We start from the raw sequence: 13,250 nt of genomic DNA on the forward strand, positions 1-13,250 counted from the left end.
GGGGCTTATGCCTCCCTTCCACGTGGGTGAGCTTGCCAGAGAGTCCCTTGCTACCCCGTCTCTCTTCCCCACTAGGGAGGAGCTGCAGAACCTCTTCCAGGCCCGGGCCAAGCTGCCTCCCGTGTGCCGTGCGGTGGCAGGGCTTGAGGGCACCTCTCAGCAGGCTCTGCACCGGGGGCGTGTGGTGAGGAGGGCTTTCACCAGCAACATTGCTGCCCTGAAGAGGAAGGCTCCCTGTGCCCAGATCAAGCTGCAGATGGTGAGTGAGTGAGCTAGGCTATGACTTCCATGACAGGGACCACACCCCAGCTGGCTGCTCACCTCTACCGTGCCCCTGCAAAACCACAGGGGTAGGTGTCCCCCATTCTGCTGAGAGGGACACAGGGAAGGGTGGCCATGGCCACCCGTGAGAGGTGACTCACTCAGGTCCAAGGCCAGAGCCTTGGGTGTTTGATGTTGAGCTGAGGACCTTGGGGCGGGGGTACCCATGGGTCACCATTGCCCCTTGTCTGAGCTGTCACACCAGTTCCACCTACCTTTCTTCCTGAGACACCCCCTCTGGTGGGGTACAGGCAGCAGGATCCAGCACCGATGTGAACATGCTACCTTAGCCTGTTAATAAATGTGAGCATCGGATTGGTCGCTGGTCAGGCTAAGTCTGAATGAGAACTGCAATTGCAGATTGAGGACCGTGGGGAGGATGTGTTTGAAGAATGAGACTCTCACAGAGTATTAGCCTCAAGTACTAAGTCCTGGGTTCCAGTCATAGTTCCTCTGCTGGGAGGGGGGTGACTCTGTGACCTAGTCCCACTCACTGGCCTCTCCCATGCCTCAGTTTCCCCAACTGTGTCCACCAGGCCCCTTATCTCTCCTGAACATAAGCCAGTATAAGCACAAGGTCTTGAGTGTGGGACACAGGGAGTCCCCAAGGATGTCCAGGCCTTGCTCAACGTGTGCCTGTCTGCGTCTCCCTGAGACATGGGCTCTGATTCCCTGTCTGATTTGGTTCCAGGATGCTCTCATCAGCTTGCTGAGCCGGTCTCGGCTGCATTTCATCCACTGTCTTGTGCCAACCTCAGTGAAAAGCAAGACTGAGCAGGCGACTCCATCGCCACCACAGCCTGGTGGAGACCAAGGTGCAGCCAACGAGTCCCCAGCTCTGGACATCCCGGCACTGAGGGTTCAACTCGCAGGCTCTCATATTCTAGAGGCATTACGACTGCACAGGGCAGGTAAGAAACAGATGGGAACAAGGTGCCCTTGTCCTGGTGGTACCCACTATGCACCAGTCAGCCACAGGACAGGAACACTACATTCATTTTGTGTCAGATAGCCATGGGACAGGAGGACTCACTATGCACTCTGAGCTGTGCACACAGTGAGAAAAGTTGCATCTGCCTCCCATTTTACAGATAAAATGACTGAGGGTCAAAATAGTGACAGGCTCCTCAGGATCACACTGTAGGGACAGGGAGGCACAGGATCTGGGGTTCCAGGGAGTGTAGTCAGGCAGGATGTGGAGCTGACACTCCACCAGGGGAGGCCACGGCCGCTGTTGTTGACCACTCAGCTTCCTGGCTGATGGAGTGGTGGGGGAACATGGAGATTTAGGCACAGGAAAGAGTGTTCAGATCTATTTAGTATGCAACCCCGCGTCTGCGGTTTCTGCTGATGGTTAATCTTATGCATTGGGTCTGATCTGAAATCTCCCCGCCACCGTTTTCTACCCCTCAGCTTTTGAAGGTCTGAGCTCAGCTGCTCTCTGCAGAGGCCGGGCGGCAGTCTCATGTGGCCTGTTTGTATAACGTCCTGTGGTCTCTCATGTCTTGTGGTCGCTGTAAACCCCATGTCAATAGTGGGACTGTGGACACAGAGTATTTGACAGAGAATCTGGGGTCCTTAAAGGCAAAGCTGAGACCCCCCCCCCACTGTACACCAAGAACACCAGCACAGGCAGAGGGAGGTGAACAACGTCACAGGAGAGAGAAAGGGGTCCACAGCTGGCAGCCAGGCCCTGCAGCCAATAGACCTGCCTAACTGATAGCAGGTACAGCTGCATCATAGTGTGTGTGTGTGTGTGTGTGTGTGTGTGTGTGTGTGTGTGTGTGTGTGTGTACATGTATGTGATTGTGTCTGTGTGTTCATGAGTTTGTGTGTGTGGTGTGTTTGTGTCTGTATGTGTATGTGTGTGTCTGTTGTGTATGTGATATATGTGTAAGTGATGTGTATGGTGTGATGTGTGTGGTGTGTATATGTGTGTGGTATGTGATGTGTGTGGCATCTCCTGTCTGTGCCCAGTACTTTTCTCGCCCCTTGGATTATATAGGAAGCATGATGCCCTGGTCAGTGTACAAAGGCTTTAACAATCTGTCCAATGGGGTGAACAGAGATGCATGTCCTGGGGGACACTGGAGGGAAGGGGTGCTAGAGAGCTATTGAGAGAGAATTACCTGAGAGAAAGCCCTAGGAAGATGCTGTAGTTTTTCAGAAGGTCTTGTTGAGGAGGGGGTCTGTACAAAGACGTCCCAGAGCAGGAACATGTGAGCAACAGCCAGTGTTGACTGAGCACTACCTACCAGAGCACCACCTGTGTCTTCCTGCCCGTGACTGACCTGCTCTGTCCCCAGGTTATGCTGAACACATGGGGCTCGCTCAGTTCCGCCGTCGGTTCCAGGTGCTGGACCCTCTGCTGCTGAAGAAGCTTGACTTGACCTCTGAGGGACTGGATGAGAGGAAGGTATGTAGAGTTGGTTCCCGAGCAGGAGGAGGCCAGATGCTCCGGTGTGGGCCACAGAGCCTGTTCTGTATGGACTGCTCACGGGCAGCGGGAGCATAAGGGATTTAAGAGCAAGCATTTGAGGAGGACATCACATGAGAATGTAATGAACAGACATCTCAGGGCCTTTGTATTGGCTGTCCTCTCTCCAGGGGACGCTCTCTGATTGTACTCCTTGCTACCCAGCCCCAGCTCAAGGACACTCACCCCTGAGCCCTCTTGTTCTGATGCCTCAGGAGTCCCCGGCCTTAACTGAAACTGAGTTTCCCAGCAAGCACTCACTAATTTTAACCAGATGGATGAATGCACACGTGTGCATATGCACACACAAGTGTGCCTAAGTGGATGTGAGTACACACATGCTTGTACACACACATAGACACATCCAGGTGCTCACACGCACACCCACACACACACACAATCTATCTGTATACTTTTATGCTTAGAGATGAAGCAAATGTCAGGCCCTTAGAAATGAATTCCACAGCTGTTCATAGGCTTGTTCCTTGAAAGCCAGCTTCTAAATCCCCCCCCCCCCGCTGGGAGGGGCGGTTGATGGAAGAATGTGGATCTTGGGGTCAGATATGTGTGACTTCAGCTGTCACTCAGGTAAGTGACTGTCCGCCTCAGTCTCTTCACCTCTAGAGTGGGAAGAGCAGCAGCATCTCCCTCCATCAGTTCTCACGCTGTAGAGTAGCCGATGTGCTCTACACAGGTCCCGGCACACGGGAGGGGCTTTGTACATATTAACTGCTTATGGTGGTGGCTGCAGCATCTTTCAGGGTCAAGCTAAAGGGTGGTTGATCCACAGACTTTATTCACAGCCACACTGAACTATCGCCTGTGTGTGTGTGTGTGTGTGTGTGTGTGTGTGTGTGTGTGTGTGTCCGTCCACACTGCCATCCTCAGTGAACCATGAAGTTGGAGGGGTAAACAGAGTCACAGTCTTAGGCCCCTTGGTTTCTGGTCACTGTCCTAGGACACAGGGCACCTCCAGCAGCAGACACAGATCCTTCTGTGGGAATCTCCCTGCTCTCTGAGTCAGCTGTCTCCTCTCTGTTTGGATGCACAGTTTGGAAGCCCCGTAATTTGGTTTGGCTCTTAACCAATCAGCATGTGAGGTCTTTTCTCCTTGGTCCCTGCATGCTCGATCACTACACAGAGGGTCTATAGTGCTGGAGACTCTGGGGCTCCTGCGCAGTTGGAAATGAGGCAGGCTGGGGGTGTGGAGGAGCTTCCTGTGGGGGCGACGGGTATGGCTCATGGCAGTGTTTGGACTCTGGACAAGTCGGCAGGATTCTGTTGCAGCTAAGCTTAATCCACCTCCACACACACTCCAGGCGCCAGAAAATGGAAAATTACTGGTGCAAAGGACTTGGTTGGGAGTATTTTCTGCTTCTCTCTCTCTTTATATATATATTTGTTCACAAATTTCATTTGCTGGGGCATAGAATTTTGGTAGCAAAGAAAGAAAACACCATCCTGTCTCTTATGAAAATGCTGATAAATATTCATTCGTCAGGCAACGTGATGGGCTATGAATTATACATGAGCATGTGCTCTGGTGGGCAAGCCGGCAGGCTCTGCACGCAGAGTGGTTAAGACCTCAGGATTCAGGGAGACACAGATTTCAACGAGAAAAGGTCAGTGTCGACAGGAGACACTAGACGGCGGCAGAGGGGATTCTTTTCAGGGTGGAAAATGAGCCCTAGTGAGTCCCCCTTACCCCTGATTAGTGGTGTCTTTGTAAGCTGTACCGGCTCCTCTGAGAAATGATCTCATTCTGGGTACCTGCACACTGGCATCACAAAATAGTTTCCTGGTGTTGGGGTGCATGCCTGTGATCCTAACACTAAGCAAGTAGAGACAGAAAGATCAGGAGTTCACACTCATCCCCAAGGCGCAGGAGTTCACGCTCATCCCCAAGGCACAGGAGTTCACACTCATCCCCAAGGCACAGGAGTTCACACTCATCCCCAAGGCACAGGAGTTCACACTCATCCCCAAGGCACAGGAGTTCACACTCATCCCCAAGGCACAAGGTGCTAGAGTTACTGCCTGAGACAGTGTTCCCAAACAAAGCTTTCTGCTCAGGGGCTTAGTTTCTCAGCAGAGGTGGCTGAAACAGGACTGTAGAGCCTGGCAGGAGTAGAGCTGGGACTCAAACCCAGACTCCCAGCCTGGGTCCTTATGCAGAGCATTAAAAATAATTATTATGGCCAGAGAGATTGCTCACCCGTGAGGAGCACTTATCACCATCGTAGAGGACCCAGATTCAGTCCCCAGCACCCACACTGGGCAGCTCACCACCCCCAGTGACTCCAGCTCTGGGGGGATCCAACACTTTCTTTTGGCTTCCGTGGCACCCGCCTGTACCTGGTGCACATACGCTCACTCAGACACACAGACACATTCATTTAAAATGAATTAAAAACATACAGCAGTGACAACTATAGTGTTATTTCACCTGACGAGGCGCAGCGGCTGAAGGGAGGAGGCTCTGGGCACAGACCGTCATGGCAGAGGAAGAAGGTGGTGGAGGTGGAAGTGTTTCTTGCCCCTGGCAGCAGGGACATGGAGCTGCTTGCTCAGTATCCACCCGAATTCAGTTCTTTCGCCCCACCCTCACCGCAGAGGGAGCTGTCCACACTGGGTGTGTTGAACTTGCTGCCCTCGTCCTGTGGAGCTCAGCCCTCTGGAAATCAATTCCACCACTCCTTCCTGGCATTTGCTGGCTTCTGGCCTCCGGGTGGCTCTTCTAACCCCTGCTTTTCTCCATCACATGAGCCAATTCTGCCACACGTGTGGGTGGGGTGTCCGTTGGCATGCCTCTTTGTACGCATGCTGCTTGGTCGGCACCCTGGGGGTTAAATGACGCTGTCTACCTCCAACCGTGAACTGGTGGTCAATATGCAAGAGAGGGACTCATGGGTTCAAGACGAGCGAGCATTAGGGCTAGAGGCTTTGATTTCAAACTGTATCTATCTTCTTCCCTAGCTTTTTGAGGGTTGTTGCCTCTTACCTGGTAACAGTCTGAACTAAGGCAAACAGAAAGCAGCGTCCAGCACAGCCCGGAGTTATTCTCAGGACTTCACAGCCCCATGTGAGACTCCACTCCATATTCTTCCTGGCTACACCTTCCCCTGACATCCTGGACCCAGGAAGCTCTCGACAGAACTCTGGGGCAGAATTTTTATATCTAATTGATCCATCAATTATTAAGAGACAGGTGTTAATGCCCCTGGCCACTAATGTTGCGTTGTCTTGCTTCTCTTTAATTCTATCCATTTTCTACTTCTCATGTCTTGGGGCTTTCTGGCTAGGTACGGAGATAATTTGCCTGTCTGGCTGGAGGGTTAACCCTTGCATCGCCGGACACGTCTCTAGCTGTCTGTAGCGATGGCTTTGGTTAAAGTCCAGTTTTGTTTGCGTCCATGCTGACGTCATCTCTCTCTCTTACATTCATCATTTGAAGGGTGTTGCTTGTCTCATTTTTTTGCCCTTTCAGCTGGGCTCTGGACTGAATCCCTTGCAAGCAGCTGTCTGATTTACTTTATGTTGGCTTGGTTGCTCTTCTCATGGACCATCTGAGGAACCTGTCCATGTTCCAGAGATGACAGAGTGTATCTTCATTCATCAGGCTTCCTTCAGATTGATATTAACCTGGTTCTGGTGGGAGAAAGAGCCTTTGTTCCACAGATGCACCTTGACCTTGATGCCTCTGTGCCATGTACACATTGTAAATCCATTAATACAACTTTGTATTTTTCTTTCACGTAATCTTATACCTTTTAAGTTCATTAAAATATTTTTGTAACATTTTCTCTGTTTGAGATAGGGTCTCACTATGCAGCCCTGATTGTCCTGGGACTCGTGATGTAGCTCAGGCTGGCGGCTTCTGCCTCCCGAGTGCTGGGATTAGAGGCGTGCGCCACAACTCAGGGTTTTATGCTATTTTCTCATTCTTTGATGTTTATGCTTTTGCTGTTCTTGAGCCTTTAAAGGTTTGAGTCGCTCTTTCTTTCTGCCTTTAATACATGGCTTCTTTAATACATGGGCAGGGTTTTGAGGCCTCTTTGTTTTGGAAGAATTGGGAGCACAGCTCTGCAAGGTGTGGAGGCCTTGACTGACAGGGCCTTCCTCTCCCTGCGGCGGGTTCACTGTGTCATCCCATGGCCTTCTGGACATTGGTGTTCTAGTTTGCTTTCCATGGTTGTGACAGACATCGCAAACAAAAGCAACTTAGGGGAGCGAAGGGTTTATTTCAGCTTACGGGTCATTGTCCATCACACCGCAGATGAAAAACAGAAGTCATGGAGGGACGCTGCTTGCTAGTGCTCATGTTCTCTGTCTCTGTCTCTGTCTCTGTCTCTCTGGTTCTGTCTCTCTGTCTCTTTGTCTTTCTGTCTCTGTCTCTCTCTCTCCCTGTCTCTGTCTCTGTCTCTGTTTCTCTGTCTCTGTCTCTCTCTGTCTTTCTGTCTCTGTCTCTTTGTCTCCCTGTCTCTGTCTCTTTGTCTCTCTGTCTCTGTCTGTCTGTCTCTGTCTCTCTGTCTCTTTGTCTTTCTGTCTCTGTCTCTCTGTCTCCCTGTCTCTGTCTCTTTGTCTTTCTGTCTCTGTCTCTCTCTCTTGTGCCTGCACGCACACACACTTTCTTACAGAGCCCAAGACCACCTTCCTAGGGAATGGTGTCACCCATAGTGAGCTGAGCCCTCTTGCGTCAATGAACAATCAAGGAAATGCCCCCACAGACTTGGCCACAGGCCCGTGTGACCTAGGGTATCCCCCCCACTGAGGTTCCTTCTTCCCAAGCGACTCTGGTTGTGTCCAGCCAGCTGGTCGCTGATCCCTTCCCTCCTGGGTTCTCAGGGCTCCCGGATCCATTTAGCTTGTTTTCGGCACCGCCCCATGCTCTGACCACCTTGACTTGTCATCTTATCTGTAACTCACTGACCTTCTGCGGACTCTAGGCAGCCTTTATTTTTGGGAAGAAGTAAGATTTGGGGGAGTTTGAAGCCGTGACCTTTTGCCCTATTTTCTCCCCTTCTTCTCTCCGCTCCTTCAGAGGCTCCGCCATGCAGATCCTGGACTTGGTTCTGTTGCCTGGTGGGACTTACTTTTCTTTATTCCCAGATCTCTCTGTTCTTCAGATCAGATAATTCCCTTTGATGTCACTCCCAACCCACCAGCTCATCCGCCGGCTCCAGTCTGCTGTTGAGCCCCACGGTGAAGTCGCCATTTCAGATATTTGATTTTTTCAAAATGAAGAATGTCTATGTGTAGTTTTTAGTCATTTATATCTGTACGTCTCTTCACTGGTATTTTACATCCAATGCTCATTATGAAACTCTTTTCTCTTTTGGTGTTGGGGAACAAACCCAAGACCCTGCACGTGCTCAGCAGGGAGTCTGCCACACAAGCACCTTTACAGCCTGTTCTGTCTTTTAACTCATTGAGTGGCACTTTCTTCAGGTCTTTGAACAAATCTACAGTGAATACTTGAAAATCCATGCACTCACTCCATATTTGGAGCCCAGGAGGTTTATTCTATTGGCTACACCCTCCTTCCATGACTAGGAGTCAAAATTTCTGGCATTGTGTGTATGTGTGTGTGTGTGTATGTGTGTGTGTGTTTTCATTTCTATTGGGTGTCTTAGCTAATGACTTCAGGCACAGATCTTTTGTTAGTTGTCTTGACTAGTGTGAACCCTTAGTGTCTCTGCTTGTTTTTAAAGCCCTTTTTTATTTTGAGGCCTGGTTCCTCCCCAGCGAGGGCCACATCTGTGTCATCTTTGGGGGTCTGCAGAGGCTGTTCTGTGCATGTTTCTATTTTACTGATGACTCTGGGTACAACAGGGAGAGTTGTCTGCATCTGGGGTGTCAGCACTGTGCTCTGGCATCTGCAGCTCTGTCTGCTCCTGGTCTTCCTCTGCCCATGCCCATGGCTCTTTTCTTTTGTCTTTAGTGTGGAGTCAGAAATATAAAGGCATGTCTTAAGCCCACTGGCTGATTCATTTTCTACAACTTGTGAGGTTCCTGGTTGTAGGGTCCCCTGCTTGCTTCTGTCAGAGCGTGACCATCTTAGGGTGACTGACCCTACCTGTTCCTGCTGCTGCTGCTGCTGCTGCCACTGAGCCCCCAGCTGCTTCTGACCCTGGCCTGGGCTATAGGTTAGCCATGCCTTTCACTGTATATGCAAACCCTTTCTGGTTGAGAATCTGCTGCATTCTTAATGTGACTCACCTGGTGGCCCCACTGCACAGTCAGAGCTGGTTGGGGTGTAGGGACAAGGCATAAAGGAGCCCCAATCAGGACGGCTGCCAGCTCCCACTGCCCCGACCTCAGCTTCAGCAGGCTTCCTGGAACCACCGATTCTCATTTTGTTGAATCTTTTTTGTTCAATTTGCTGAGTGCTAAATTTGTTCCTTTATGAAATTGTAACTGTTGTCATGATGGTTGTGCAGAGCAGAGAGGGGTTAGGAAGCTCCTTTTTGGGAACCTCTCTCTTGCCTGTCACTCCTGTGACGTCTGTAAGTCCCCTCCTTAAACCAGGTGCATGACCCCATGTACTGAGGATCAGAGCAGCTCACCCAGGGTCACACAGCCAGTGAGTGGAGGATCTGGGCTGGGTGCCAGCGTCAGAGGGAGGAGAGCAGGTTCATGAGTCAGTTCCTGGATCCTACAGCATCCCTTCCTAGACCATGACCCTTCCCATTGCATTGGGCCTCAGTTGCTTTCTTGGTAAAGGAGAAAAACTTACTATTTGTTGCAAAGTCTTGGATACAAATTATGTACAGGCCATTGGAATAGCACTTGGGATCAAAAGGCAGGCTGAAAACTGTTTCTTTTTTGAGATAGGGTCTCTCTATGTAGTCCCAGCTACTTAGAACTCACTCTATAGACCAGGAGGCCTAGAACTCTCTGTGCTCATCAAGCCTGCCTGGAACTCACCTTCCTCTGCCTCCTGAGTGCTGGGATTAAAGCCATGTGCTTCTGTGCCTGATAAAATTGTGTTTCTTTGGAGTAAAATGGCCAATATTTTACTCACAGACCAGCATTCCATGCTGAGGTGTGAGCCTCGGGTGTCTGTGAGAGAGCTGATGTGACAAGGAGGCCATTCCACACAGCAATCTGGATCCCTGCCGTATCTCTTTTTCTTTCTTTCTTTCTTATTATTTTTTTTAATAACAGGCTGTTGGACAATAATTGCATTGTGTTGAACTAAATTAAATAATTGATATCTGGCCTAAACAAAGAGCATCTCCATATGGCTCAATCACATATTAATATTAACGAAGACAACACAAACAGCAATTAAATAATTAAATGCAAAGTCATTTACAAATTCCTTTTCCTATTTGCTCAATGAAGCCTCTCCGGGGGCTTTCAGGTCTAGACAGGGTTATTACCGTCATTTCGCAGTCCGGGAAGGGGATCAGAGATGCATCACTCACTTGCTCTCTGTCAGCTAGCCCAGAGCTCTCTCATAGGTCTCTCTCCGAAGTCAGCAAAGCAGAAGGGGTTCTTCTAGGGATGGTGTTCCTGTCCACGTCTGAAGGATCCTAAGAAAGCCAAGAACTAGAGAAGAGCCCTGCGTTCCTACGGTGTCTGAGTGCACTGTTAGGAGGTGTCTACTCTGCAGCTGAGAATATGAAGTTTCTCGTTGGTTAGAACCTCTCCCAGGGTTGTGCACAAACGCGAAGCGGCAGGTGTGGTGCGGTGCCCAGCTTCCCTGGTGTGATGTCTGTAGATCACGTGGTATGTGAGGTCCCACAAACAGCTGATGTTCATCCCTCCATCTTTTCAAAGGGAGTCCGAGGCTGGCTTTACGCCCTGGCCTGAGATCTTTTTAGGGATGATCAAAGTAAGACCTGGTCCCAGCGGGATGCAGCTCCAGGTCTTGTCGTTTGAATCAGGGTGTTCTAGGTATTGCAGACTGGTCTTAAGCTCACAATCCTCCTGCCTCAGCCTCCCAAAGTGCTGGGATTAACCTCAGATCCACACACCTTTTCTCTAAGCACACACTCTAGCCTTCGCCTCTAAAAGAGACAGAGACAGAGAAAAGTGTTCTGGCTGGGATTCCACTTTCCCTATCCGTCTTACTTTCAGCCAATTTTTATCATCCTTTTCTTCTTGTGCAGAGAGAAGAGATGTTATATTTGGGTATATTGGCTTTATGTGTCTTGGCTGCCTGCAACTCCCTTGGAGCTTTTTTTTTTTTTTTTTTTTTTTTTTTTTTTGTGGCTAAAATGAAATAAATGAAACCATTCAAACTGGCAGAGTTTGATAAGGAGGCTCTTCCAGGGTGTCAGGAGAGGAGGCTGATTGTGGTCTGGGACTAGGTTTTTCCAACAAGCAATTTTAGAGGGGTGTCTCAGGAAGTATCCCGTGATGCCCCTGGCCTGGAGCCTGGCAGCTATTTTGCTCAGTTGCTGCACCCCCACTTCTTCCCAAGTGTTGCAGTTACTCAGGGTGGGTTTATCCTGATAACTGTCTATGGGGGGAGCTGCACATGGTGGGGAGGGTGGAGTGGGAGGGTGATGGTGGTCCTATGGGGTGGGGGTGGGGTGGGCAAGCTGAGGGGCCGGACTCTAGCAGTTTGTTCCACAGTTTCTGTGACTATTTGACAAAAGGAAGATTCCACAGGAATTTGTCTTCACCTCCTCCAAAATCTCTGAGGAAATTAATTTCTCCCATAGAGAACTGCCTCCTTTGGCCTCTGTCTGGATCTCTCTGACTTGGGTCCCCAGCCCTTCCCCCCCCCCCCCTTCTACCATCCCTTCTCCCCATTCACTGAGCCCTCACTCTCTGCACGGAGAAGTGCCTTAGTGCCTTGGAGGAAAGAGGAGATGCTAAACACAGGCTCAACCTGTGTGACCGAGATCAGGCACAACTAATGGCCACCTTGTCACAGACACAGATTTTTTCTTCTGGCCAGCAGCTGCCCGCATCATTTCACCTTGGGTCTTAGGTGTCTTCTGTGGAATGGGTGTGGGGTAGGGATGGAACACTTGGGCCTCCTGCAGGTTCTGATGGAGTGTGCAGTGTGTGGCAGGGGCCCTGGGGCATGCTTCTCTCCTGCACTCTCCCCTCTGAGTTGGGACTCCAATTGCCCCCCCCCCTGCGTGAGCCTGACCCTCGGCTGGGATCTCTTTACTCCATGCTCTCTTTGAATGTCTCTCTTCTCCCCTCACCCCCTCCCCAGGCAGTGGAGGAACTCTTGCAGACCCTGGATCTGGAGAAGAAGGCGGTGGCCATGGGGCACAGCCAAGTGAGTACACATCTTGCTGAGGACACCCATCCTCCTTGTAGGAACCCAGCACCCAGTTCTTGTCTCACCTGATGTCCCATTATCACTCTGGGTCTCTCTTTTCTTTTAAAGATTTATTTATTTATTATGTGTGCAGCATGTATGACTGCAGGCCAGAAGAGGGCGCCAGATCTCATTACAGATGGTTGTGAGCCACTATGTGGGTGCTGGGAATTGAACTCAGGACCTCTGGAAGAGCAGTCAGTGCTCTTAACCTCTGAGCCATCTCTCCAGCCTGGGTCTCTCTTTTCTAGACTACAGGGGACAGATGAATTCTGTCCCTTTCCTTCTTGGTGTCACATGGGTGGAAGTGATACTAGAAATGTCGTTCCTAGAGTCCCCCGGTCCAGGAGCCTCAAGAATCTGGAAGAGTTGACGTCTGGGTCTCAAAATGACATTCTGAGCTCCAGGAGGAGCTGCTTACAGCCGGAAAGTGTTCTTAAAGGAAGAAGCTCAGGCAGGAGACTACCCATTTGTGCAGACATTTATTTAGCAGACAAAGAAAGCACTTAGATTAGATTAGATTGGACTCCCCCTGGCAGGGAACACCCCAGTGGGTTTTAGATCTTTTTTTTAAGTGGCATACTCATGGAGGAGGACCCTTTCTTTACCAAATTGTCTTTTATGGGTATTTCTTTTCACAATCCCTACAAATGGGCAAGGGTGTGATTATTGCTGTGCAAGCCATGTTCTAATGATGCCAGGCCTCAACATAATACATGACCAAAGCAATGTAATGGGAAAAGGGTTTTTTTCTGGCTTAGAGTTCCAAGGGGTATAGTCCACCATGACAGGGGAGGGATGGTAGCAGGAACAGGTGGCCGGATGGCCCCATTGCATAGGTGGTCAGGAAGCTATGAGAGAGCAGGAAGTGCAGCCTGCCTCTGAAACCTAAGGCCCGCCCTCAGGGGTAGATTTCCTTCAGCAAGGCTCCACCCTCTAAAGGGTCTATAACTTTCCCAAACAGCCCCCCAGCTGGTGGGGACCAGATGCTGGAACACATGAGCCTGTAAGGGGTGTTTCCACTAAAACCATAGCACAGACCCTTAATAGCGTGCGTGTGGGATGACCCTGACAGTTAAATGCCAGTGACATTTAACTGCAAGGTGCTCTGACCATCAGGAGACGGCTGCCCAGACACATCTGGTTTTCCTCAGTTACATTGTG

At 50.3% G+C, this 13,250-nt stretch overlaps 1 protein-coding gene across 1 annotated transcript in view; it reads left to right on the forward strand.

Annotated features, from left to right (window-relative positions):
* Positions 1–13,250, forward strand: part of Myo18b (myosin XVIIIB) — a 167,641-nt gene that overhangs the window by 72,804 nt on the left and 81,587 nt on the right. Inside the window, exons 20-23 of the mRNA XM_036171676.1 lie at positions 76–259; positions 1,013–1,232; positions 2,628–2,737; positions 11,979–12,044. Coding sequence (XP_036027569.1) covers positions 76–259; positions 1,013–1,232; positions 2,628–2,737; positions 11,979–12,044 — 580 coding nt within the window. The remainder of the gene's footprint in view (positions 1–75; positions 260–1,012; positions 1,233–2,627; positions 2,738–11,978; positions 12,045–13,250) is intronic.

This window comes from Onychomys torridus, chromosome 22 (genome assembly GCF_903995425.1).
Source record: "Onychomys torridus chromosome 22, mOncTor1.1, whole genome shotgun sequence".
NCBI lineage: Eukaryota > Metazoa > Chordata > Mammalia > Rodentia > Cricetidae > Onychomys > Onychomys torridus.